At 38.1% G+C, this 27,408-nt stretch overlaps 1 protein-coding gene across 1 annotated transcript in view; it reads left to right on the top strand.

Annotated features, from left to right (window-relative positions):
* PIGK (phosphatidylinositol glycan anchor biosynthesis class K) overlaps positions 1 to 27,408 on the top strand; it is a 73,164-nt gene that overhangs the window by 7,953 nt on the left and 37,803 nt on the right. The window contains exons 6-9 of the mRNA XM_005482162.4: positions 103 to 199; positions 543 to 660; positions 1,464 to 1,574; positions 6,004 to 6,176. Of these exons, the coding sequence (XP_005482219.2) occupies positions 103 to 199; positions 543 to 660; positions 1,464 to 1,574; positions 6,004 to 6,176 (499 nt within the window). The remainder of the gene's footprint in view (positions 1 to 102; positions 200 to 542; positions 661 to 1,463; positions 1,575 to 6,003; positions 6,177 to 27,408) is intronic.

Below are 27,408 nucleotides of genomic sequence, written 5' to 3'. Positions count from 1 at the left end.
TAGAAAGAGAATTGTGTTTACCTTGTTTTAGAAAAATGATCTACAAGGCTGTATATCTTCTTTTAACCTACATCCTTGCCCAACTTCTTATTTTTCTGTCAGGCCATGGTGGAAATGGTTTCCTAAAATTTCAGGATTCTGAAGAAATCACAAATGTAGAGCTTGCTGATGCCTTTGAACAAATGTGGCAGAAAAGAAGGTAAGAAATAAGCATTATGTAGACATTGAATATTGAATATCCTGAACATACTCTTAAGTGTGTCTTTCTGGTATGCCTTGCTACCTGCAGCAGTGATACTGTTGGTTGTTCATAAAATTTTCTGAGAGTTTGCATTCAAAGAGCAGAGTTTTAGTTTTTGCTTTCAGCTTCCTGCAGTTAGAGCTGCTCAAAGGAATTGCTCTGGGCAAATTCACATCCTAAAACTGATCAGGGTGAGCTCCTGTTCCTTAGGTTTTGAGCAGCTGCCCTGGTAACTAAAAAGCAAAGTATGTATATGATGTTTAAGTAGAAATGGGTAAGGAGGCTGTTTTCTTTCTTTCAGGTACAATGAATTGTTGTTTATTATTGATACTTGTCAAGGAGCATCCATGTATGAACGATTTTATTCACCCAATATAATGGCCTTGGCTAGCAGCCAAGTTGGAGAAGATTCTTTATCAGTAAGTAGATTTATGTGATCCTGAAGACAGTTTTCAGAATGCCTGAATTAGAAGCACAATTCCTGCTGACTTTTAGCTAAAGATTTCTCTTATTCTAATTGCTGAATGTATAAGGTATTTTGTGGGGGTTTGACAAAACTTGTAACTGTGCTGTCCCAAAGAACCTGGCTAATGAAGGATATCTCTGCTTGCTGGCTAGTATTTGCATTGCCTAGGGATAGCACAGAATCTTATGGGAAGACTGCTGAGAGTTGGGTGTGAGGAATATTCAATCTAGGACTTACTATACTTGATATAAAACAAAACAAAATGCTAACCTTCACCTGCTGTAATCATATCCCAGCTGAATTACAGAAGGAGCCATAGGAGAGATCCCAGCCAGACCAAAAGCAGCTGGTCAGGATTACCTGAACCCATGCACTGCTGTAAGATACACTGGCTCTTCCAGCCCTGTTTTCAAAGTCTACACATCCATGCTGGACTATTAAAAAGGGGTTCCCTGCCTTTTGGACAACATAGATATTGCCAGGATATAGATATATTTATTATATATATATATATATATATATATATATATATATATATATATATATATATATATATAAAATTTATAGATAAACTGCATTGTTCAGCCTATCAGCACTAGGTTTCTTCACAGCTAGCCATTTTCTTTGCATAATTTGCCTAAGAACAAAAAGAATCAAGCTTAACTTTTGCAATATGCTATTACATTCTGTTCCTTCTCCTGAATGCTGAGTTCTCTCCTGCAAATGCCCAATAACTGCTGTGTGTTGTTTTGAAAGCATCAGCCTGACCTGGGGATTGGCGTTCACCTCATGGACAGATACACCTTCTATGTGTTAGAGTTCTTGGAAGAAATCCATCCAGCCAGTCAGACGAATATGAATGACCTAGTAAGTAGGATACTCAACATTCATGAATATGCTAATGACTTTAATAGTTCCAAAACTAATCTATTTTGTCTGTAGGGTTCTTCAAATGCTTTTTATGCTCCTGCTGTTTCTCTCGGAAGCAGCTTTGGAGGGAGGGTTTTTTTGCGATTGTTAAATGTAGTTGTGTAACACTTCAAGGATTGTCCTCATTTGAAAGTGCTTTGCTGGCTCCAGAAAAAAATAACCAAAATTAGCCAGATTTTGTATTTTCACTGAAAAAAATAATAAGGTATTCATTAGATATTTGTATAAATGGAATGAAGCCTTTGCATGTGAAATATTTTAGCAGGAAGCTTCTAAAATCAGGATAGCAGACACTTTGCAGATGTGGAAAAGCAGGCATTGATGTTGTTTTGCAAAACAACATCATGTGATTAAACAGTTAAAATTCTAACAGTGCACTCACAAATTCCTGCAGAGACTAATTTATCTGTATATCTGCTTAGATTCCAGAGCAAGATAGGTACAAATCCATCAGTGGTCGAACTTAATTATAGCTGAGGCAAACATTACTGTAGATTTCAGGTATGAAGCAGAAGGAAGAAAAGAATCCAACCAGGTAACATATGACAAAATTTATGACAATGTCTCTCTAGCAGTAAGATATATACACTGGTGAGATGACATAAAAGTAAACATATTTTATTTGCTCTATTAACCCTTAACACCTGTTTCAATGCCAGGTTTTTTTGTAGTAATGGGTAGTACTTTGGTACCTTGTAGCAACAAATCCTGCTGTGCCACATCAGTAATCTAAGAGCTACCACTTACAGAACACATTGTCATAGATTCATTTCTGTAAAAGGAGCAGCTGCTCAAAAGTTTTATGCCACCCTCTGTGGATGGTGTTAGCCTGACTGCTACATGTGTGCTAGAATTCTCTCTAAACAACCCACACTTGGCAGATTTTATGTTGATACAGAATTGATTCAATGGCTAAGACTCAAGGTTCTTTTACTTATTTCCATGGGAATGAAATTCTGTCCGATAATATAATACCTTCTAATTATGGGATACAGGTAAGTTTAAAATAAGTCTTGATAAAGAAAAACATGCAAGTTCTTTATTGATTAAGTATCTTTGACTAGCCTGTTCATTCAAATTAATTTGTGTTAATAATAAAAGGTAATAAAAAGGAACAGTACTTTCTACTGTGTAGGACACTCTCTGGGAAGTGGTATAGGTGTTAATCTGATTATTGTGAGAAGTGTAGAAGTTTGTTAGCTGGCCAGGTACTTTTTGAGCTCTTCAGAGAAAATACCTAACTGTGTTTTTGCTACTATGCCAGATACTCAGGAATAGCTGAGGGAAGTTCTCCATACTGGTAAATTCCTTACATCATGTAAGTCATCTTATCATGCATTGATCTGCTGATTGATGCTTGGGGATTTGTGATGATCTGTTCAAGGCCAGGTTGGATGGGACTTCAGGGACTGGTCTAGTGGGAGGTGTCCCTGCCCTTGGCAGGAACTTGGTGATCTTTAAGGTCTCTTGCAACCCAGACCATTGTGTGATCAGGTATTGAGTTTTAATCTGCACACATTTCAATAAATGTGACCACTTGACTTTGGGTTGGTGCTTTTCAAGGCTTCATCTAAGAGTTCCAAAATGACATATGGTTAGTCCATGGTAAAGATATAAACCTGCTTTTTTGCCAGCAGTTGCAGGAGGTACTCTGGCACTGAAGGTACTCTATCCAACTCTCCAACTCTGATTTTTTAAGTTTAAATTAATGCTTTCCAAGATCAGAGTAACTTGCATTGCTCACTACTTAGCTTTAAAATTAAATGTTCTTCAGTTGTTTGATCTTCTGATATGTCTAATGTCTTCTCTTTTTGAAGTACTGTGTATTTGTTATACCTCTTCTATCCTGCTACCTCTTTACTTTTCTCTAACCACTCTTGAAACAGCTTCTCTTCACATGCACCTAGGATTTGGATATTGCATTCCTGCAAAGAATGACACATCATTTTTCATAATCCACTCCACCTACTCCCCACCTGCTCCATCTGTGTTGCTAAGGGATAGCATAAAGCTGTGCAAATGACTGACTATAGGTTTGATCACAATTCCCTGAAAATAAAGAATACATTGAAATTTGTACATTTGTACATGGAAATGTTGTACATTTGAACTTTTAAAATAAGATTCAAATAAATTTCTAAATGAGGTGTCATTTATCATAAAAGAGCTAAATTGTTGTTAGAAAAGTTAAGATAAAGTCGGGGGAGTTCTTTAGCTCTGTTTGGAAAAAAAAATTAAAATTTGGAAAATTTAATATAGGAAAAAGTGTGCTTAACTCAGCCAGTGTTTGCCTTTTCCTTTTTTTGTCGGAAGACCTTGTTTATTAGTGTTAGTCTGCTGTGGTATAATTGGTTTGCTGTCCTTTCTCGGAATGGTAGTGGATGGGTAGTTTTTTAACACTGAAGTTTTGTTCTCACTGCCACTTTATATTTTTACTCAAATTCATGTTGATATCTTGTAGTAAACTGTTGCAGGACAGGTTAGAATTAGTTGGGTGCAGTATCAGTTTCCCACTTTCATGCTGATGCAGTTTATTAGGACATTCATACTCAAAACCTTGGTGAGAGACTTACTTGTATAACTGCAGCATAATTTATGCTTCAAATAGCGGGATTAAAGCAAATGCTTACTTTTTATGGTTTAGTTCAGAGAATTATTTTTTATGTTTGTGTCCTTAATTGGAGCAAAGCTGGAGAAAATGGATAGTGTTTTGGTGAAAATGAGAACTGTAGCAAATTTGTGTGTGCATTAACAAATGGCTTTTGTATGGGAAGCGTGATGCTGATGAGTCCAGTTCATTTTCACCACAGGGAGGATAACAAAGGGATGATTTGTCCCATCTTTTCTTTAGCAGCTGTGTGACAGCAGCCAGCAAGAGTTGGGAATCTTGAAAATAAGAGCTGAGTGTATATGTGTGCTTGTCTGCTTCAGGTAAAGGTGAAAGTGAGCTGAGGTGTCCCTGGACCAATGCTGCTTACAGGCTTGGGCTAAAAAGGGATAAAAGAGAAATTGGAATAGAGTAGAAGGGAGGAATGGGGAGGTAGAATCCGTCCTCTATGAAGAAAAGCCAGATAGATTGTTTCCTCTCTGGGAAACTTTTTATAAGGTAAGACTCTGTTGTCCAGAAAGAATATGCAACAAAAGCCTGTGCCTTTTGTGTCAGGCTGAGCACAGTATTTCTGCTGGGAAGTATGACCTGAATCTCACAGGTTTTTGTCAGTCATAATCTGGGATAATTCCAAGTTATATTTGCACTGAGCTGATTAGGACCTGTGGTTTTGTCATAAGGATGCAACTTGCAAGAGCTGACCCGTGATGTAATTTAGGTATATGAGCTCTAGTTCCTGTGGTTGATGGACCTGTTTGTGAAAATCACTTGGAAAATGTAAGATTAAGAAAGATGAACACCCCTGTGGAGAGTGACATTCTTAGTCCTGTATGTTAAAACTTGTGTGTAGAACGTTCTGTGTGGCTGGAAGGTGAAGGACTCACATAACCTGCAGTGTCTCCAGGTGATCTGTGTTGTGGCAAGTGTGGTAGGACTTGTGCAAAACAGCTTTGTGTCCAACATGCAATTGTATTGCCTTCAGTGTCTGCTGGGTACATAACAGACCTGTTACTTAAGAGACATTCTGTCTTGCCAGGTGTTCTAAATGCTGCAACAAATCTGTCACTGTTCCTTCTGCTTTTGTTAGTGCTGGTTTTGTCTTTCAGGTGTTGCAGCGTGTGTGAGATATAGGGGATCTGATATGTAGTCAAAATACATAGATAAAATAAATAATAAGGTTTGTAGGTGTCACAGGATGTTTGTGAACTTCATGTAAATAAAGCACTTTCGGTATTAGAAGATCCTATGCATTAATTTGTAGGCTATAAATTAGAAACAAGACTCTTGGATTGTTTTTTTTCCTGATCAAAATGTAGATTTTTGCTTCTTTATGAAGCCTTCAGCATAGCTACTTATCAAAGCTTGTTTAATTTTGCATGCCTCCTTTTGCTAAATATGAAGAATTTATGCCCAGTTGTGACTTCTGGAAGGTTAGAGCAGCATTGCTGCATCTATATTCAACAATATATTTGTGCATTTATCAGTTAGATGTAATTGATGGTTGGCTTTCACAGGAGCATTTTTAAACTCCAGTGGCATTATTGTAAGAAAAAAGGTTTTCAGAAATGCTTAATCAAGGTATTTATGCATTTTAATGCATTTTTTTCTACCATTTTTTTCAACTATGGAGCTTGTACTGAAATAATTGCAAGTTATATATATTATTTATTTTTCTTTTTAGTAGGCGTTTCATTGTGGAAGGTGTATGTAGAGAGTGTTGGATGAGGGGCAGGATGTGACTGCCCGTCTTGGTTTCAGTTCCAGGTCTGTCCAAAAAGCTTGTGTGTTTCCACGCCTGGGCACCGGACAGACCTGTTCCAGCGAGACCCTCAGAACGTTCTGATCACGGATTTCTTCGGCAGCGTCAGGAAGGTGGAGATCACTGCGGAGAGGCTTTCCCTGGACAGGGATGTGCCTGGCCTGGAAAGCAAGTAAGTGGGCATGATTTACACCTGATTTCTGTAGCTTTGTGCCGCAAAAACAAAGTAGTTGTTTAGCTGCCGAGGGAAAAGAGCTCTGACTTCCTGTCATTTCCTACAAGGAATCAGGGAGTTAATGTGGACCTCCTGCTGTCACAAAGTTGTCAGCTGAAAACTTTGTTTAAAAGTCCCCACTCCTTTCCTGACCCTCGTAAATAAATGCTGCTTAAGACCAAGGTGTGGATGTCAACAGCAACAGAAGTAGTTCAGAATTTTCTTTCTTCCTTAACATTTCTTCTTTAGTGCTCAAATATTTTGTTACTGCAATTCCTGCTTGTGGTTGTTTGCCCCTCCCAGATAAGCTCAGAGTATAAGCCATCAGGTTAGGTGTTTGATAACAATTGGCTTTTTAATAAATGCTTTGTTTCAGTTCTGTGAATTCTCTGGCATTTGACATTATTCTGTCCTGAGAATTTCTGTTCCTGAGATGCAGTGATTCATTTGATTAAAATTACTGGTGCAAGTTCATTGATTGAAGTCGTAACAGGGCTTCCATTACTTTGTGGATGAAGAAAGAAATATATAAACTTCTTTGTATTTTTGGGATTCTGTTGCCACCTATTGGGAAGATGTAAAGGAAGATTGTTCTGTAGGGTTTATTTAGCATTGTACTTCCATTTCTGTCGTGTCTTTTGTGCTTGATGATACAGCCCTGTAGGAGGGGAAACAAAGGATTGAAATATTGTGTTATATCAGGGACTAAATATTTTCAACACATAAATTTATGTAAATTCTTGTCTGCCTTGTTGTTTACTGCTGCTCAAGACAGTGGATAGCAGTTTTATTTATTTTCAAGGTAACAGTAACTCTGGTACTTGTCATTATAAATATCCTGCAAGCTTTGGTGTATTTCATATTTTACTTTCATATTGTGTTTATATCTGGATCATATGCATTAGTACATACCATATAAATCTTAAGCTGGTTTTGTGATTCCTTAGTATAAAACAGTACTTAGTGGCATTAAATTGTTTTTTTCACTGAAGAATAAAAAAGCTCTTGGCAAGTAAAAGACATTTGACATTGCTAGTCAAAAACCATGATGAAAACTCACCTATGTGGATTTCTGATTTGTGGAAAATTGAAAGGAGAAATTGATTTTGAAGGACTTTACCATTTTGAAACAGGAAATGACTGGCTGGAATTTTCAGCTTTTTTTGTGCGTGTGTTAGTTCGGTGTCAGTAATGGAGAGGTTTTTGGTGCCTGATGCTACTGCGCTGCACACATGGAAGCATGTTGAGAAATGGACATTCATGCACAAAGAGGAATATCATCCTTTTGAAATGTTCTGATATTTAGTGAAAGCTGTATTACATTATCATGGCAATCCACTTAGATCTGTGAAATTGGAAGGGGTGAGGGCATGCTGGTTTAATGTCTGATTTAATAGTTCTCCTTTATACAATTTTCTAAAAAAGTACTTAAGTTCTCAGTGTCTTGTTACCATTTGGAAAGAATTTATAAACAATATGTTTTTAATGGAGGAGAAAGTATGGAATTGGTTAAAAAAGTACTGAAAAATTGCAGTGTAGCTCTAACAGACAATGATGTGGAGTGCTTAATAAATTCCTTAAGCAGAATTCTGAGGTCAGTACCTCTTGATATGACAGCTCTGTTTAGCTTTAAGAAATTTAGGAATTACAACAAATTACATCTTGAAGTGAATTTATTAAATGAAAATGTTAATGCCTTTTAAAATGCAGTTTGGGAGCATCTGATTTACAAGAACTAGTTACTCGGTTTTTTAAAAATAATGTTTTGAACATTACGCACACCTGTTTTTGAGGGTGTTGAGAAGACAGAACACAAATTACATGATTTTTGAATAGGTGCTACCACTAATTGTCCCATAATAATGTAAGAACGACTCCTGAATGAAAGAATATGAGTGCTTATTCTTAATCCTTTCAGTGTCAGTTAAACCATTCTGTGCCTTTTGGGAATGGAATGGCTGTTGACGCTGTGAGGTAAAACAGCTGGGGGAGGATGGGGCTATTCTTTATATAAACCTTTATATAAGCCTATATTCTTTATAAAGCATGGTTTATTCTTTTTTGTTTTATTGGGAGAGAACTCAACCAAGCTTATTAAAAGCTAAATAATCCTTCCGAAATAATTATGACTAATCACTAATCTTGTTCATGCCCAGCATTGTTTTAAAAGCCCTGATGAAGCAGAAGAAGTAACAGAGAATTGAACTTGGGTCCTTAAGAGTTTATAAGATTTATTGACCAAGAGATATCTGATAGATCACAAGTATATACTGCTAGTACATCAAAATTTATGTTACATTGGTTACTGAGTGTAAAGATGTTATTGGTTTAATATTTGATGAAGTCTTGAGGCTTCATTCTTTTATGAATAATGTCCTGTGTTTTATTCTTCCCTCAATGTTAGCTTGATACCTTTTTTGTTCTCCTTTTACATACTGGTGGCAGTAGAATGCTACAGAATGTCTGTGTTACAGAGTATAACCACAAAATGAAATCTGGCCCTCAGCTCTGACACAGTCTTAAGTAGTCTGTGTTGGATCTGATTTGTTTGTTTTAAAGCTGCAGGTGTCACAGGTGCAGATAAGGACGTTAAAAGCCAAATGAACAAAAGAGGTAAACCACTGATTACACAGATTATGGGTAAAGAAGACGCTGTCATGTGAGGCATGTAGCAGGATTGTACTGCTGGCAGACTGTTCAGTTCTTGTCTTGCCCACTGCTGTGACTTTGCCAAATCTTTTCAATGGAAGTTTGTTCTTTTGTTACACAATTGCTTAGCAATTACTTGGTTGTACAGCTCCGCTCCCCGGCCCAGCGTGAGCCGTAGCTGTGCAGCCAGATCAGAACTGGCAGCTTCACGTGGAGCTCGTGCCGTGACATTTGATGAGTGAGGCCTTTGAAGTTTCCTCTGGCTTGGGCTGAGACTCATACAGAGAACAACTACTAATTAACCAGAGAAGAGGCTTTCTTTCTAGCCACGTAGTGGTAGGTGAATATTTGCGAGTAAAAGCTTTAAAAAATAAAGAGAAGGTTCCTCTGCTGTTTCCTTTCTTCATAGCTGGTTCAGTCTAAGCTGTGCTCACTTCAAAGGGCTTGTTCTGCAGCTGCCTCAGTCCTGACAGGATCTGTAGCTGTCAATTTTAGCAGAAAATCTGACAGTCTAGGGGTTCTGAGGCTTCAGATGGTTATGTTTTGTCTAAATCCCCATGCAAGTGCAAAAAGTCAGCATTAAGGAGTAGAAGAAATCCTGCTTCTTTGGAGGAGGAGCCTTGCAGGTTTTGAAAAATCCAATAAATTAGGAGTGTGTCTTTCAAACTTGGATTGTAAGTCTACAGCCAGTTGGAACACTTTCTCCTTTTCAGCTCTTGTCATGAGGAAAAGACCTGTATCAGCAGAAAGTGTTGGTAAAAATTGGGATGAATATTTCCCTTGAGTGTAGTAAGGAGTGAATTAATGACAGCATCATATAAAACCATCCTAATTTCATTGCCTTTGAGAATTAGGCTTTGTATTAATGCTTCTGTTACGAAAAATTGTGATTCTTCACTACTGGCAGTGACTGTTTTCCCAAAAATAAATAAATTGGTCACTTGTGTTAGGAGGGATGTTTGTAACAGGGTAATTATGAGTGATTGGTCCATTTGCAGAATATTACTAGCTAATGTTCTCTCAGTCTATTTTTTGTGAGTGTGTTGGTGTCTCTTTCCCGTCCTTTCTTCTTTTCCACCACCTATTTTCAATTTGATGTGCTTAATAATTTAAGTTGCCGTTGCGTGGTCCTGAAGGCTTGGGGAATCAGCCTTTGAACCAATAGGTAATTTGTTTATTTGGCAAGTAGATGCTGCTCAGCTCAGTGGGCTTTCATTAAAATAAGAATATCTGTGTTTGTTCCGAGATCCCCGTGACACAAATGTGTAGTTCTTCCACGTTTCATAAGTCACTTTTAGGACTAATTCTGCCGGCTCGCGTTGCCGGGCAGGTCCCGGTTCGTGCCGGGGGTCCCGCGCTCCGCGGGCCGGGCAGCGCCGGGGGGGCCCGAGGCCGCTCCCGGCCGGCGCCGGCAGGTGGCGCCATCGCGCCGGAGCGGGAGCGCGGCAGGCGGGGCTGGGACAGGGACCGGGATTGGGGCTGGGATAGTGACTGTAACCGGGACAGTGACCGTAACCGGGACCGGGACAATGACAGCGACTGTAACCGGGACAGTGACAGTGACCATGACCGTAACCGGGACCGTTCACGTGCAAGTGAATGGCAGTATTTTATTGGATTCAGCTTTTGAATCAACTTCAGTACCTTTACATTCTTCACAAATGACTTTAATATGCCAGTTGACTTGGGCATGTGTGTTAGGCAGTCTAAAATTGTTGCACGGCAGATTTAGTGGGAAATCTTAAGTATATCTAGTAGATTTTAATATCATGTAGATAGCTTGAGAATATCTAGGTATCAGAGAGTATTTAATGTAGGGTTTTTATTTTGTTTTCCTTTATCCGCTCCTTTTTATACCTTTCCTATGTAAAATTCTTGTTTTGTTTCCTTATTTCTTCTTCATGTCTTCTCCCTGTGTGATCTTTACCTGCTATTATTTTTGCAGTTGAGCAGGCTGCTTTATAATTGCAGTCTCCTGAAGTGCTTGTTATTCTTTCTAGTGCTATTTATATGGCGGTCCTGGCTTGATCTTCTTGCTTTGCTGCCCAGGTGCTAAATAAAAATTAATGTCTGTTTCTAGTGGTATTTCTGTAGCTGTGTGCTCTTATGTTGCTGCTGAAGAAGACCATGAAAACGGCTGTGGTATTTGGCATAAGTCTGACCAGGAAATATTTTCATGTAATTTTGGCACGATTTCAGCACTGTGAGGTAACATGGGAATTTCAATAAAACTGTATTACTATTATTTGCTTCCTGTCAGAAGTACCAGAGCTTCCAGTGATGTTAGTTAGGATACCCTTCTTGTGTGATTTCTAGCAGAGTGAAAAAACAGGGGTGAAGAGAAGCAAGCATCTGGAAGCAGTGACTGTGGAACTCTTAGGTATTTGGAATTTAGAGGCCGAGCTCACATTAACATTTGTTATGCCCTAGAAACGAATCTGTACACATAACTATTAAATTTTAAAGGCTAAAGCAGAATTATTGCTTTTTAAAAATATGGTATTAAGCCATATGCAGATTATTTTAGTCTTTGCTGGTTTTCATATTGTCAAAAAGCTTACCCTTGATTTTTTGAGCACCTGAGGGATGACCTTCTGGATGGTCAGAAATTTTTGCCTCGAAAATTCAAGTCTTGCCCAAAGCTGTGAAGGGAAGTGCATTCACAATGTATTTATATAACAATTGTTAAAAGACCATAAACTGATCTTGGACTACACCTTCCAGCCCTCAACAGGAGGGACCTATCTCAAGTCAGGCATTTGCTGGTCCAAAGCTCTCATCATAGAGCTCTTACATTGATTACTGAAATGCAAGTCCCTGAAGCCCTGTTGTTGGTCTTGGTGAGCTGACAATGGTCTGGAAGATTGAGATGTGTCCCTGCTTGTTTCTGAAGGCTCTGCCACACTCAGGTTATGCTGCTCAGTGGGCGTACTGGGACCTAGTTCTGTAGCAAAGAGTGAAATGTAAGTTGTGAAAGAAAAGCTGAACTCAAAAAAACCCCAACATTGTATTATTGCCAGGCATCTCTTTTCCATCCAGGTAGGTCTTTGAATAGACCAGTGCAAATTTCTGATATCAGGGGAGCAAGAAAGTCACAATTGCATCAAAGGATGGAAAGAAAACTAGAGGTGATTACAAAAGGCAGTTCTGATCACATAAAGCACTGGATTTACAGATGGCTTGCTGAGCACTGTTTAGTATTACTTTATAAAATGAGATTGTTTTATGTGTTTGGTCAAGAGTATCAGAAATCTATAGAAACAGATGCTGAATACATCTAGTGAAGTGCCCAAGCTACTGTTAAGATTATTTTATAAAATTTGTGGGATGGCAAAATATTAACTTTGAGGTGAGATTGATCTTTCAAGATAAGATAGTAATACTGTAAACAAAGAATTGACTGCAAAATGGGATTTATTCAGCATTTTTGCAGGCAGAAGACTGATTGCATGAAGAGTTTGTTATTGGTAAATAGCAGGAGAAAGAAACAAGTAATGGAGTACAATAAAGTCCTCTGTATCCCCTGAAGTGGAACAAGAGAAGAAAGGATGAGGCAGGATACCTAGGGAGCTGGAGGAATACCTGTTCAGGGGTTCGATATGTTGTATCTTTTGAATCCTAGTAAACTTAATTAGTTTAAGTTTACTTAAGTTTCCAGTTGACTATTTGGAGATTCCTGGAATGGCAACTGTGGATGCTCAGCTTCTACAGAATGGTGACAGCCAACCTCTGCTCTGCCAGTTAAATTGGGCACAAGTTTATATGATATTGTAAAAGAACTGGAAAGGTTGAAGCCCCCTTAGTCATCTGTCTAGAGGTCAGAGCTAATTTGGAACATAAAGGCAGGCAGGATTTCTCTTTCACAAAATGAGCTGGGAATTGCTGCTCCCAGTGTATGTAAGTGTGAAGATGTGTTCATATTCTCTAATGTAGCACCAGCATTTATTGCAAACTGAAATTACTATATTTTTATCTAACCAAAATATATACGAGTTTCTTATGGATGCACGAATGGTTCAAATCAGTGGGCTCTCAAAATATGTAGATTGAAACCATGAGATTGTTTAGGGAATTCCCCTTTCACTTTGTACGTATGACATGAAATTAGTGGGAGCACTGCATTTCTTGAGCAGCATTTTGGTGACAGGCAGGAATGAGAATTTAGAAACAAGTTTGGAGAGGGAGAATGTGTCTTCTTCCCACCCCAGCCAAGTGTTGAGACAAGAATAGTTCAGTCCACTAGTTTCCAAGAGAAGGCAAGACCACAATGGAGGCTAGAATCTCCTTTCCTGTAGGGAAGGGAAGATTAATTTTTGAGCATTGTTATTCAAAGTTGCTTTAGCATAAATTCCTTGAATTATATGATAGCCATTTAAAATTTCTCTTCTTACTAGTTAAAAAAAGTTGCTGAAGTTGTAGCTGATATACCAGTTTACTCCACTACTAAGGGAATGGTTTATCAGAAACTGAAACTATTAAAAATGTTGCACCTTCCTCCTGCCTTCTGTTGCTGGATTTTAATTTTACAGTGTCGCTTTCTGTGTAATTCTCTGTGTAATTGCTGTGTGAAAAACATACAAAAAAATTAAATTCTGGAGGGACCAGATGCAGAGGAAGAGACTGAATAATACTGGTATATTGGTATAATTTTAGACACTGATTGAAGGATAAGGAAAAGCTCTGCTAATCTTTCGGATTAATCTTCAACAGACGATAATCTTTAAATTGATGTTATGCTTTCATTCTTTCTGTGTTTCGTATCTCAATATTTAAAAAATGTTCATTAGACTGTTGGGTTTTCAGCAGTCAGTGATAAATGACAGATACTTGGATTCATACAGATTGAGAATGTAGATGGTGCTTTGTAGAAGTGGGTTCTCTCTTATTCTGAAAAATGTTTGACATGAGCAGTCTGAGTACCCTCATCAAGTTAACCATTACTGAAAGTGGGTTTGCTGTCCTGGGGCACTGAATGTTCTTGAGCCAAAGCTGGGTGCGTTTATCCTGCTTGGGAGGGCCAGGGTGCAATGAGAGCAGGCCCTGAGCTGCATCTCCCAGACACCGTGGCTTGCAGATTATCCATCTGAGTTTCCTCCCAAGCAGCACAGCTCTCTGAAGGTTAGGAATGGTTAGATCTTCTATGTCATCAGGAAGTGTACCTCAGTGTAAACTGTGGGAAAGGAGTAGATAAGAGTATGTTTTTCCGCTTGTTCCACAGTAGTTATTTAAACTTGGCAGGTGGGATAGTGCTTATAACATTACGGTTGTACTAAATAATTTGAGTGAGCTAAAAATCAGAAAGGGTGTTCCTAGATGATTCTTGGTCCTGTGTTATCTGCAAGTGAGACAAGTTACCGTAGACATGCTCTAAAATTTCAGTAGTATTTTTGTGTTTGAAATAGTAGGACAAAAGTTACACCTCTGAATAGTTAACAAATTATAACTCTTTTTAGTTTGGGAGAATATAGTGAACCCTGTAGTTGCTCCTAGGTTTATCTCAATTTAACTGTAACATAATATTTAAGCTTCATAGTTCCCCACTGGCTAGTATTTTTTTTGTGTTGGTTACTTAAGAGTCTGAACCATGACTTCCTGCTAGAATAAAATAGGAATGAATACTTCTTGCTGTAGGTCTAAATTTTAGCTGGGGAATTGGAGCAGAACAGCCACTAAGTGAAACTGCTCTAAATCTCAGCATAGAGGACGTAACCTCTGTTTCTTCCTCAGCTGTCAAATAGAGTGACCTAGTTCCTTTTCCTTTGTGTGTGGTTTCCCTCTGATATAGTTTTTACTAACAGGTACTTTATTACAAAATATTCTGAGCTGACTTCTATCTTATTAGATGCTTATGGATGTCTCCATAAAAATATATGGCATATCTGTAAAATGGATAAATCTGCACTCTGCTGTAATGTTTTAAAACTGGAAACTGTGTGCACACAAAATATGTGGTTAGATAGAAAATTGTCCTTAAATCCAAATTTTTCTATGTGGTTTGCAAATCTAATGGCACTACTGAAAAATATTAGGTCTTTATTAATCTGTGAGTTTATAAAGTAATTTAAGAAGGACAAGAGAAAATATTAGCTAGCTGTGGCAGGGAGACTTCTCATGCCATAGACTCAAAGATGGTTTACATCAGTCACTCTAAATATTTTATAGTAATAATGATTGTATTGATGTGATGTGTCTGTTCAGTTACTAACGAGCAGCTGTGTCATGAAAACAGCTTCTCCAGTTGTCATTCTTGGGGATGCTTCCAGCAACACTGGAAGCTGTGGAAAGGTCATGGCTGAGGACTCATTTCCCGTTGGTGGTGGAGTGAGGGAGAAAAAAAAGTAGTTTTTCTATGTAGCTGTACATATTCTGCAAACAGAGGGATTCCATTCTAGTCACAAAATTCTTATTATATTGCACTATTGAGGTTTTGTGCAAACATAATTATTTCTTTCAGACTATGAGAGAGTATGCATCAGCCAGTTCCTAATTCTGTGCCGTATTATGACTGTTCTTAAATTCAGATAATAGTAAATATAAAACATTTAAAATTACAGTGCAGTTCTTGAAAGATTATCATTATCACTGCATTGAATTTTGTGTACATTGATGTGAGTTTCATGGATGAAAATAAGAGATGCAAAAGATGTCTTAGAATAATAGTGATTAGTAGTTTGATGTGGTATTTATTTATGGTCATGCATTACCGAGGAGGTATTTAGTTGAGTTTTCAGATAGCCCAGGTAATTGTTTCTAACTGGTTTCTAACTGTTTCTTTCTGCTTTCTCTGGATGTAAAATGAAGTCCATTATGAGAGAGATTGAGGCTGGAAGGAAAAAGTGGGGGGAGGGGAAGCTCATTTTACATCTTGGTAATTATATCATAAAATGCAGCTATGGAAGAGACCTAATTGCTGTGTGACTATTGCCTGTATCTTGCTGTGAGCATAAGAGAAAGCTGTAAAAATTGTGGCTGGTGGAAATACCATTGGAAAGGAGATCCCACCTACTGAGGAAATCCAACCATCTTTAATGTACCAAATGAATATGCAACCTGCACATGGTAACAAACTGAAGTCTCAGTAAAACTAGGGTAATGCAAATTGAAACAGGGAATAATTAATGTATTAATGCCTTTTATGCCTACTGTGCTCATCTAGTAATCAGATTATTTTGTTAAATGTAATTAGAATTGTAAAAAGAATAATTATGTAATAAAGCTAACTTCACCAGAAATTTGAATAGAAACAAAATTGCTGAAATGAAGTGAAGCAAATTGTAGATCATTTATTTTCACCTGTCTTTGTAAAATAGAAGTGTAATTTTTAGGCATGCTTCTTACATACTGAATTAAAAAAAGTTACTAGGAGAGGAGGGAATCAGGAAACCAATATAATCAGAAATAAAAGCAATATGCATGTTAGTCATCTACTCAAATAAAAAAAATAGTGTGCTTCTGATTATAAAACCTGAAACTAAGGCAAATTTCCATAATCATAATAAAAGGCAAAAGGTGAATTATAACTGTTGAGGCAAATGGATATTGAATGCAACCCATCCCCAAAGAAAGTAATACAAAATTGTTTTCGGAGTTGAATTCCGTGGAGCAGTAATTTTCTTAGCTTGTAAAGCCTTTTTGTTTTTGTTCATGTTTCTGATACTGCTTAAGGAAATGACACATTAAAGGTAATTAATTTTAGCAAGGGTTGTTTCAATAGCCCACTCTGCTGAACTGGATCCAACTGTCCCCAGCACAGCCCTGCCTGTAAACATTGCAAGTCAGGGGTCAGGTTCAGGTAATTATCTTGGAGTAAAAGTTTAGTCCAGTAATGCTACTTTTGGACCTTGTTTATTGAGTGAAGTAGTTAATCTCTTTGTTGCCAAAAGTTTGGTGTAGATTTATTCTTTTGAATGTTCAGTTCTGTATATTAATTTAATTTTGTGTCATTTAATCAGCTCGGTCTGATTGAATGGCTGTGTGTGTTACCTTTGGTGAGTAAGGTGGGAAGTTCTCCTGAAAGGTTATTCCTATCTGGAGCAGAAAAAGATAACCTTGTCCTGTAGAAAATATCAAGAGTGCATCTCCTTTGCATTAATACAAGGGAAAGCAAACCTTTAAGACCAAATCCACATTGAAAAATGTAGCCCTAAACTTAAATATTCTTGGAAAAATAAATTTAAACTAGAATCTTAGGGAGGAGTTTTTGGAAATGGCTCAAACCTTTGCATGTATATCATCTATTTGTTGGCATATGCAGTTTGTTTCCTGTAGATAGCAGATTAACTTGGTAACAGACTGTGTGCTGATCTTAAGAAATACTGGATTAAAGTGGCCAAAAGTATTTTTTTCTGTGACAGGAAGATTTGGACTGGTGTTAATCCATAGTGGAAAGGCAGTAAATAACACAGTTCTCATTTAGTTTAGTTGTGTCCTTTTTAGTCTGTGTGAAACAGCAGTGATTACTTTTCTTTCAAAAAGTTTCCACAAAGTCTTTTGTTCCTCAAGCATTGCTATTTTTAAAAATTGGCTTTATCTTTACCTGTGCAATATGCAGATTAAAAGGAAGAAAGAAATGTACTCAGACATTTAAAAACAAACAAACCAACCCTCTAAAAACTCCCACTTTAATTGCTAGTTTTCAGAATTTAACAAAACTTAGCATTTTTTTCATTTGCTCTTGTGAAATACCCGGGTTCTCATCTGGTACAGTATCCAGCACCTTAGTCAAAGAACTATTGTTATACAGCAGATAAGATTAAAAAAAAAAAGTCATTGGATTTGATGAAAACCTGCATGAACATTGAGGGGAAAAAAGCCAAAGTTACCATGGCAACCACTAGTGCTTTAGAAAATAGCTGAGTAAAAAGAGCAGAAATGTAACAGAAAATATGAGGGCCATTTCATAAAGCATTAAAAATAAAAACGAAATTTAAGGCAAATATGATTACTGCTCAGCTTTTATCTCAGAAATCCCTGATAAGCAGCAGCTTGTCTTTATTTAAAAACAGGATCACTGTTGATAAAGTTTTAGTGTTCAGCCACATTAGACCCTCTTAAGGAGATATTTTTGTGAATTTGGTTAAAAATGATTGAAAGTTTTATAAGTTGTTGTTGGTTGGGGTTTTTTCCTTACCTTTTTTCCCCCTGCCAATGGTTTTCTGAGCAACTGCAGTCTTAATCTGTGCAGAAGAGTGGGCTCTGAAAATGTCCTTTATGGTACAAACATGACCAAAAGTCCTATTATTGAATATGGTCCCACAGTGACACTACTGTGAGTTTTTCGTGATCACATAGCACTGCCCTTCAGGACAGGAGTAGCAAAGGCAGCTTTAAAATTCATGGGCAAAAATTTCAGGAAACAGCTACATTTAGGGGTGTGAGCTGCCCATTCATAGCACCTTTACTTAAAATAACAGGTACAGTCTGTCACCTGTGCCTTTGTATCTGAACCTATATTCTGGTAGCAGTAATTAACTCAAAGGCTGAGCTCTCATACTTCCTTTGTCTTTTCTGTCTTTCTGAATAGAGTCAGAATTCTGCAGTGCATTGGTATTGGGAAAGAAGTCTTGTGTTTTGCCCGTATATTGCTTCATAGTTGTGCAGGATTAGATTTTATGTGAGTGAGCATCAAGTGTTCATGGGATAAAATGGCAAGCATCTTTTCTTTCCCAATTACTACTTAGCTGTTGTCTTAGATTTGATCTTAGTCCGCATAGAACAAAATGGCCCATGTTGGAACAGTAACCAAATAAGAAAACAATGAAAAAAATCACTTGAAACAATCTAAAAGTTTGCGTACGAAAAGGAAAACAACAAACACTTTATCCTTTCTTTATAATACAGTCTGATTCAATTCTTGCCTTCTCTTCAAAGGACTGTGTTGTTGTGTGCTAGGCTGCAGCAGAGTTATCCTCTCCCATTGTTAGAAGATGATTCTGAGTAGTAGGAGATGGTACTTAACTGTCCTAGACAGAGCTGTAGCCTGGGGCTTTGCTGCACTCACAGCAGTTCTTACTGGCATCTGTTTATTTTGGAAAAAAAGGGCATTGTTTCTGAACAAACAGATTTTGGTTATTTTATAAACCACTGTGAAACAAAAGTATTTTCCTCTCGTCTGGTCTCATGTGGAAGTTTATAGAAGGGTAAAAAGTCTTGCATCATTCCCCAAAGTCTTCCTGTGCATCCAAATGAAACATTTGTAATAAGTTCTGTATTGTAAAGTGGGTACAGCATTTTTTTTCTCATCTGCTGTTGTCAGAGTTACAAATACACGTTTGTATGAAAGTGAGAACTGAAACTGATTAAGTTGAAATAATAAAATTATGGATTTTGTAAGAAAGAAAGGTGGTGTGAATTTCTGTAAATGCTTAAGGTCTCTTCTGTGCAAAACTCACATGAAAGATCTATAGGCACTTTGGCACTGATCTCTTGTTTAGTTTCCTCATCTAAAAATGTTCTGTAGTGCCTTTATAGCATGATTTCTGCTCCAGATCAAATGCAACAGACTGCTTACTCCAGTATGTGAGTTCTTCCCTAGGAATTACCAGGAAAAGGATGCATTCTGGACAAGATAATTTTAGTGTTTCAATACAAGCCTTACATGGCATGTTTAATTAATTCTTGTCTATTATCAGGTTGGGGTTTGACCTGATAAATTTTTCCAGTGTGGCTGGACTTCATGTAGTAGTTTTGTGCTGGGGCAGAGGATTATAAAGCAGCCAGGTAATGAGCACAGACTGTGGTGGAACACCCTGGAGCCAGGACAGAGGCAGTGGAGGTGCTCACGCTGCTGCAGCTGGGCTGTGTCACAAGGGGTTGCTGCTATCTGATGAGCCCTCATTCCTGCAGGCAGAGCCCTTTGCACTGTGTGCCTGCCTCTGCCAGGGGTTTGATTCAAAAGTCCTGCAGAAACCTTCCAAATCTCAGTGTGTGGCCTTGTTACCACCTAACAATGTGTTCAGCCTCTGGAGTTAATGTATGGTATGCTCTGACAAGGTACTGTTGACATGTACTTTGAATTTGAAACTCATGAACACCACTTTATGAAACAGTTTTCTGTGACATCTCTATTAAGTTCCTGCAGAACTTAATACAAGGAAAATAGGTATTGTTGTCATGCATTTGTTGTGCTGTGTTTTTACACACGTGGGAGCTTAGCAGTGTAGTGCTGTTAGTGGGCTGTGGAGGCTTGAAACATTATATTGTGAGAAAATACAGTCTGTCACTAACATCATGAGGTAGGAACACAACTGACTCACCTCTGACTATTTTGGTAGATGAAACTAAACCCCACTAGGTGGTGCAAGTAAATAAACCACCTTGCAAAATACTTCTCTCCGGATGAATAAACTTGGGGAAAGGATGTCTTTCAGCAAATTAAAGTATATTACTTGATTGTTTACTTGGGATTTTTTCATTTGTGGTTTTGTACAATAGTTATTAAAGTTTAATATTTAATGCTGCCTTATTCTGGTCTTTTCCACATAACAGCCTTCCTATGAGCTGACTGAGGCATTTCCAAGCTTGGCATCTACTTAGAGTATTCCCTCTCAGGATCTCTCTTGTTGCAGTTTATCCTGTGCAGTTTATCCTATGTTTCCCTTTGTGTTTGCTTGCCTTTATAGCTCTACTGTGTACATACAGTCAAAATGATTTGTTTGTTCAACGAAAAGATTCCAAACAGTAAGTTACAGTAAGGTACTGTCAATTTACAGTGGAGTGAATAAGATTCCAGTAGAAAATAATTTTGACATATCATATGTATGGTTAGTCTGTAAGGGTTAATGTGTATGTCAAAGAGATCAGTAGTTCTATTGTGTTTTATTTAGAAAAAAACGAACAGAATACCACAAAACGAAAGACATTAAAGTATAAAAAGCTCATGACCATGAAATCTCAGTTGACCGGCAACCATAAAGAATATATGCACTAACCACAAACAGTCAACACATACTCTGAGTTTTGCAGTAAGATTCTGTTGTACTGTAAAGCCTCTACAGAGTACATATAGAAAAATTGCAACTGAGATGCCAGTCTTAAAATGCAGAAAGAAAAGATTTTTTTCATTAGTTTCCTTGGGCAGAGGACCAGTGTACTCACTTGCCATCATGCACTTTTGGCTATTACTAACTCCAAACCCAGAGTTGAACTATAGGTGATGCAAGCAGAAGGGCCTCGTGGTATGTCTCTTAAAATACTTTGATATTCCTGCTGTACAAAAATCCAGTGCCAATGATTTTGGTTACTTATACTGGAGTAGTGTGTGGGAGTGCCACTAATGAGTGAGGATCCACTGTAGCTGAGCAATGAACATCTGCATTTGCACACCTTACACCATGTTCTCATTCAGAGCACTCTAACAGTTTTGGTGACAGGTACATTGAACATTCATGAAACTATGAGAGAAAATGGGTGATTTAAAAAGGAAGTTCGTTTTCCACGAAACATGCAAAACATGAAGAGGTGCAAGACAGAATGTAAACTCTACTAGATTTCATATATTTGATAATGGAGCATGTAAAATTCTTCAGAATGAAATCTTTCGTCTCTGGCTCGCTTTGTGCTTCTCTTAATTTGGAGGCTTTTCTTTTAAGCATATTACTGTGTAATTGGAGTTGTTCCATTGTTTCTCTAACTGCTATTTATTCCATCTGAAGGTGTCAGAAGAGAAATCTGGCTTCATTATCTCTGCTAAATGAACTTTTAATTTTGCCTTAGTTTTGAAGTTCCCTTTTATGCATACGTCTCTACATGCACAGCAACACACAGAGACACACACACACACATATATAAATGTTTGGGGTTGTGAAAGACCTTGCAAAAGCACTAGAGTTTGTTCTTCTACATAACAAGATGCACTGAGAGGCTGAAATTCTAAAAACTGAGTGACAGATTGGCATTGTGATCTTTTCTGCCTGACACAGCCTCTTGGTGCTGGTATCTACTGATAATATACATTTAACGTTCGTATTACTGATGCAATGTTCTGTAGATTATAAATGTTTGCAGAAAATGACTTATAAATAATGGAAGAACAGACCATAAGAATGAGATAAAGACTGAGATTAGATTAAAAATACTAGGCCTCCAATCTTAGTGTAAGTTATAAATAATTTTTTTGTAAACCCTTACATTTGTTCAAAAAGAAACAACATGGAATAATCCTCTGAAGAAGAGTGGACTTGCTGGGGGCTTTTTTGTTTTATTTTTGAAAATAAAGCCAGGTGAACCCATTTTGTTGTATGGACTCCACTGTTGTAAGGCAGTCTTAGAAAGTCATGGTCACCTTAAGTTTGGGCATGAGTGAATACTGAGGGTTTAATTTTAAAAGTTTAAGTCCCATTTTCAAAAATAACTATTTAAGACTAGTCTTTGTTAGACATTTTTTTTAGTGTAATAGTTCTACTAACATATTTTTACTGTCAGCTGGGTCCAACCCATAGAGGTGCTGTTGAAAAATGTGCTAATTAATTTTTTAGGAACTTACATTTCATAGAAGTAGCTTTTGCTTTATTGCATTATAAAGAAGATCTTTGATGATTGCTTAAACATTGCTTGGCATTTACCATGCTGCAGAATTGATATGTAAATAAAAGCAAACTTTGTAAATCAATATTCCCTACTAAAATGGTTTTATCTCTTTACTCTTGCAGTAAGACAATTAAATGTGTACAGAGAATTCAAGGTAACTGAGAAGAAAGGAATGGGAGGGACATGCCTGTAGCCCTCAGAGCTGTTTGTGTTCCTGCTCTAGCAGGAACTCTCTTCTTGTCCCTGGGACACTGCAGAGAGAAAGGGTGCTGATAGCCTGTGGCACGCTCTGAGCTACTGCATCTGTCCCTTCCCAGCAAGAGGGGTGAGATAATCACAAATCTGGACTTGGCAGGTGTCTGAGATGCCAGATTTTGTATCAAGTATTTGGATTAGAAACCACCTGTGAATATTGGAAGTTTGGCTTCTCCAGCCTATTGCTTGGCTTTGCAGCTAGGAATAACTTGCAAATCCAGCTAAATTTCTTGTGTAGGTATAGCTGACAGGTACCGGAGTTAGTACAGCACTGAATTGAGCACAAGGGCATAAAGTCCCTCTTTCTGTCCCTCAGGCTCAGACCTAGTGGCTTGCCTGGATAGGCAGGGGAGTTCCCAAGTTTGTGTGCCTGTTGGGAGGCTGGCAAGTGGCATGCCATGTGCTTGACCCAGGATAAGTATGATTTGCTGCTTCTTTTGTTCCAGAGACTACTTAAATTGTATGGGCATAAAGGCTATAAAATATGTAAAGTACTGAACTTCATATAGAACATTCTGGTTAGTATACAGTAGTCTGTGGTGGACAGGAGACAAGTCATTTTTGGTTCTAATACTGTGAGAACAGAAATGCAGACCATAAAATATAATATGAAGAAAAAGGATGACTGCTTTAAGGAATCAAGCATTAATAGATTCTTTGTTCAACATCAGCAGATTCTGTAACCTGCAGTACCTTGGCCTCAGAGAATATAATGTCTAAGTGTTTGTATGTGAACTGAAGGTTTCATCTGCCATTAACAAAAACAAACAAACCAGAATGCAGACAAAAGTAGGGCACAAGTAATCTATAAATAAAAGAAAATCATGGTCCCAGAGATGAAAAAAAGACTGATAAAAAGCTTAAGAGCTACATACATTCTATGCAGCTTTCTATGAAGCAAAGCCCTTCTAAAGTGGTTAGCAATATATTGTTACATAGGTACATGCATTGACAGGAGAATAAAGCATTTATTGGTTGCTGACTGGAGTGCTACTCAATTCTGTGTGCTGTGGCCACTCTTAGAACCCTTAGAGTTGGTGAAAAAGGGGAAAACAGTTGATTATATTTTGTAGTATAGTGTCTGCAACTCTTGGTGTATCTTGGTTGTCTGCATTATGGAAATGTGTTAGTGATCATGTTGTAGCAAAGAAGATCAAAAGCAACATCTAGTATTCTGGAGAGACATGATTGCACAGTAAACCATTTCTCAAAAGCCCAGAACTGTAATTTTTATGATTAATTTTCTGAGCACCTAGGGTATAGCATGTTTCAAGAAAATCTGGCTCTATGGCTGGTGCCAGCGTATGCTCCTTTATACACTTGTAGACAGAAGTACAGTTGGTGCCTTCCCTGGTAACATCCTATCTACAGGGGCTGGGGTGTGGCAGGAGGATCAGCAGCCCTGCTGGGAAGGACCTGGAGGTGCTGATGGGCACCAGTGCCATCACCATCAATTAAAGGACAAGCTGCCTTCTGAGCTCCATGAGGAGGAGTCTGATCAGCAGATTGAGCAATACTGTTATCATTTCTCTTTGGTACTGCTGAAGCCCTACCTGAAACTGTGTCTGGCAGTTGGCCTTCCCCTTTAATAAAGATTTTGATAAGTTGCCAAGATGGTCAGAACTGAGGGCACACATTGTCTGAGAGAGCTGCTTGAGAGATTTGGGCTTGCTTGACCTTAAAAGGCAGAAATACAATAATAGCAGGCTGCAGCTGTTTGGAATGTAGTTAGAGAGGTGGTTAAGGTAAGAGGCATTGGCTGTAGGTTGTGGCTTGAGAAGTTCAGGTTGTGCATGAGGAGAAATGTTTGCAAAGAAGGGTGAGTTAGCACAGAGAGGTTGTAGAGGTTGTGAAGATTGAGGTGGGCAAAGCCGTGGCTGACCTGACCTCGTGTTGGGAGGCTGAACTGGATGGTCTCTGAAAGTGCCTTAGAAACAAGACTTCTGTAATTCTGTGTGGTTATCTCCCTTGATGGACTGGAATAAAGGGTAAAAAAAGCAAAATGGGAAGCTTGAAATGAAGAGGGTAAGGTAAAAGGTCTGAGGATGGTTTTGGGCCGAGAAAAGGCAGAGAACAATGCTACTTTGACAGATTTGTGTACTGAACTAAACAGTCTCATGAGAAATTATAGCTGGATTGTACATTATGTGACTCTTGAACTGAAAAATAGAAATATATACTGTAGGTGTAGAAATATTGGGACTTAAAATACGTGTATTATGGGGTTTTTAGAAGGTGATTGTTGAAAAGAGTAACAATACAAACCAATACAGATACATTGTTTAGTTTGTGTATGTGTAGGAAGGAACAGTAGTATTAAACACAAAATCAACTTTGCCATAAAGACTAATTGTGGCCACTAAATAATGGAACTGCTCTCCTGGCACGTTCCCAGGTTAATTCTTTGATTTAAAAACATCTTCCTACTGATTTTCCTGACTTGCAGTGCACTGGCAGGTGGTGTTGAATTAGTCTACATAAAGATCGGGCACTCTGGATAAACTTTCAGTTGTGAAAAATAAACAAGTGTGCTTTATCCAGCTGAAAGTATAATTCCAACATGTGCTGGTAGCAGTATTTAAACTGGATGTGTGATGTGGTGGCATGGGAGGATTTGGACTTTGTTCTTTGAGATTACTGTGAAATTCAGTCATAGGTTTCCTGACACAGAGCGATAATTAATAACCTGTGTGGTTTTTAACCACTCTTGGAAATATTTCCCATGCAATTAGGAGGGAATGGATTCAAGGGGCAGATCTGCAGCCCTGGTTCTTAAGGACAACATATACACACATCAAGCTGGATCAAACATTTGCTCAGTGAGGTGGGAAGTGTTCTCTATTGACTGGTTTGAAGCATCAGTAGAAGCTCCACTGATACTGCTGGACTTGTCTTTATAAACATGGCCCAAGATTGGGAAATTTGACACTTGTATTCTTTTTTTCCCCCCACAAAACCTGCTTGTTGCGAGAATGAATTAGCATTATGCCACTTTTAGCTGTGGACTCAAATGGTGATTTTCAGTGATAGAGGAGAGACTTAGTGAGTCTTTTTATCTCCAACTTTTGATTAGCATTTTGTGCTTTAGCAGCATCATCGTGTGGAAGTTTTAAATTAATTCAAAAGAGATTTTCTAATTTACCTAAAATGTGGAATAGTTGAGATAACAAAATGAAGCCCTATAGGTCATGTGGTTTCCAGTAGCAGGAAAGTCAGTTCTGCTTACTTAAGCTAATATTCTTTTTAATTCCTTCTCTCTGTCTTGCCTCAGAATAAAAATAGGAGCAGGCAGAACAGAGAATCCCTTCAGCAACATTTTTTGGCAAAAGTCATTGGCTAGAAATGAGGAGAGAGACAATATTGGTCAGCCTGTGTTAAAACACACTATAGATTTCTGTTGCCTCTTTTTAGGATCTTAATATGGCTAAGAATATGTGGCTTGACAAAGGTTAATCACCTGAAATTCTTCACATAAGAAATTGTGTGGATCACAGAAAGACAGAGGAAACATCTGTTGCAGTCAATTTTTATTCAGTTTATGAACTCAGTGTGTCTGGCAGACTCTGGGAACACCAGCAGACCTTTTTGTGATCAGGTCCAAGAGAAAGTGCTGTGCATTCACAGACTTGAGGTATTTTTTAAACTCCAGAAATAAGTATGTGTGACTAGTTTGGGTCAAAATCTTTCACATTTATTCGAAAAGAAATGAGCAGATTACAGAAAGTACTTTGCATTTCTGAAGTGCAAGATGTTTTGCTACTTTATTCCACAGGAATATCTCTCTGTAAAGGCCAGCAAGCTGAAGTAGTTAATTTTACTTCACAATGCAAGTCAGTAGCATCCTTCTTCAAAAAATTACAAAACTGATTTTGTCTAATGCTGATTTAGTTTTTCATCACATCAAAGATATTTTCACTGTCAATTTATTTTTTTTCCTTTATCTTTATATTCTATTGTCTGTATTTTTGTGCAATCTTCATTTGAAGCTGTCTTTGATAGTCTGCCATCTGCAAACATTACTGAGGGAAGCCACAGCATTTGTGGAAGAGAATCTTGGCTGTGCCTGTGAAATGCCTGCACATTTCCACCACAGCTCCCTCCTCTCCTCATCTTTGGATGTGCAGCAGTGGTTTTCCCATCCGAAGGTGTTCAGACTGCCCAGCAGTGAAGGGCACAGATGAGTGTTAGTGTTGTGAGACAGCCCTGCAAGGTCTCCCAAGGCCACCCTCCAGCTGCCCAGCATTCCAAAGCCCAGGGCTAGGGTGGTGAAGGAAGCTGTTTGCATTTTAGGTCTTTAGAGGGAGACATCCACACTGACCTGAGCAAAGGTTGCAGCAACAAAATGTACACTGAGTTTCGACCCTTTAACTAAAAAACTGTGCCAGGAAGGAGACCTGGCAGTCCAGTTGTGAGGAAGTTCCCTGGAATGATGATGCTCTCAAGTATTTGCTTCTCCTCTTTGTGACTATCCATGTGGTAAACATTCATGTAGACAAATCTGGCATTCTCTTATAAAGATGAGAAAAGCATTGATGAGCATACTCTTGAGAGCAGAGTTAAACATGATCTCACCTTTTCAAGCACTGGTGTTTTCCATGTATCTTAGTGCTTCTGTTGTTTAAACATACCCAATTCTTAAATATGTATGAAGTTAGGATTTAACAGATAGATCAAGTACCTGGCACCAATCCAAGGTCTAATTCTTAATCTTCTGTACTATGGATATGGTAGATAAATTTCTCAATGGCCAATTTTAAAA

This window comes from Zonotrichia albicollis, chromosome 8 (genome assembly GCF_047830755.1).
Source record: "Zonotrichia albicollis isolate bZonAlb1 chromosome 8, bZonAlb1.hap1, whole genome shotgun sequence".
In the NCBI taxonomy this organism is placed as follows: domain Eukaryota; kingdom Metazoa; phylum Chordata; class Aves; order Passeriformes; family Passerellidae; genus Zonotrichia; species Zonotrichia albicollis.
This window is presented reverse-complemented; position numbering and strand designations above follow the sequence as displayed.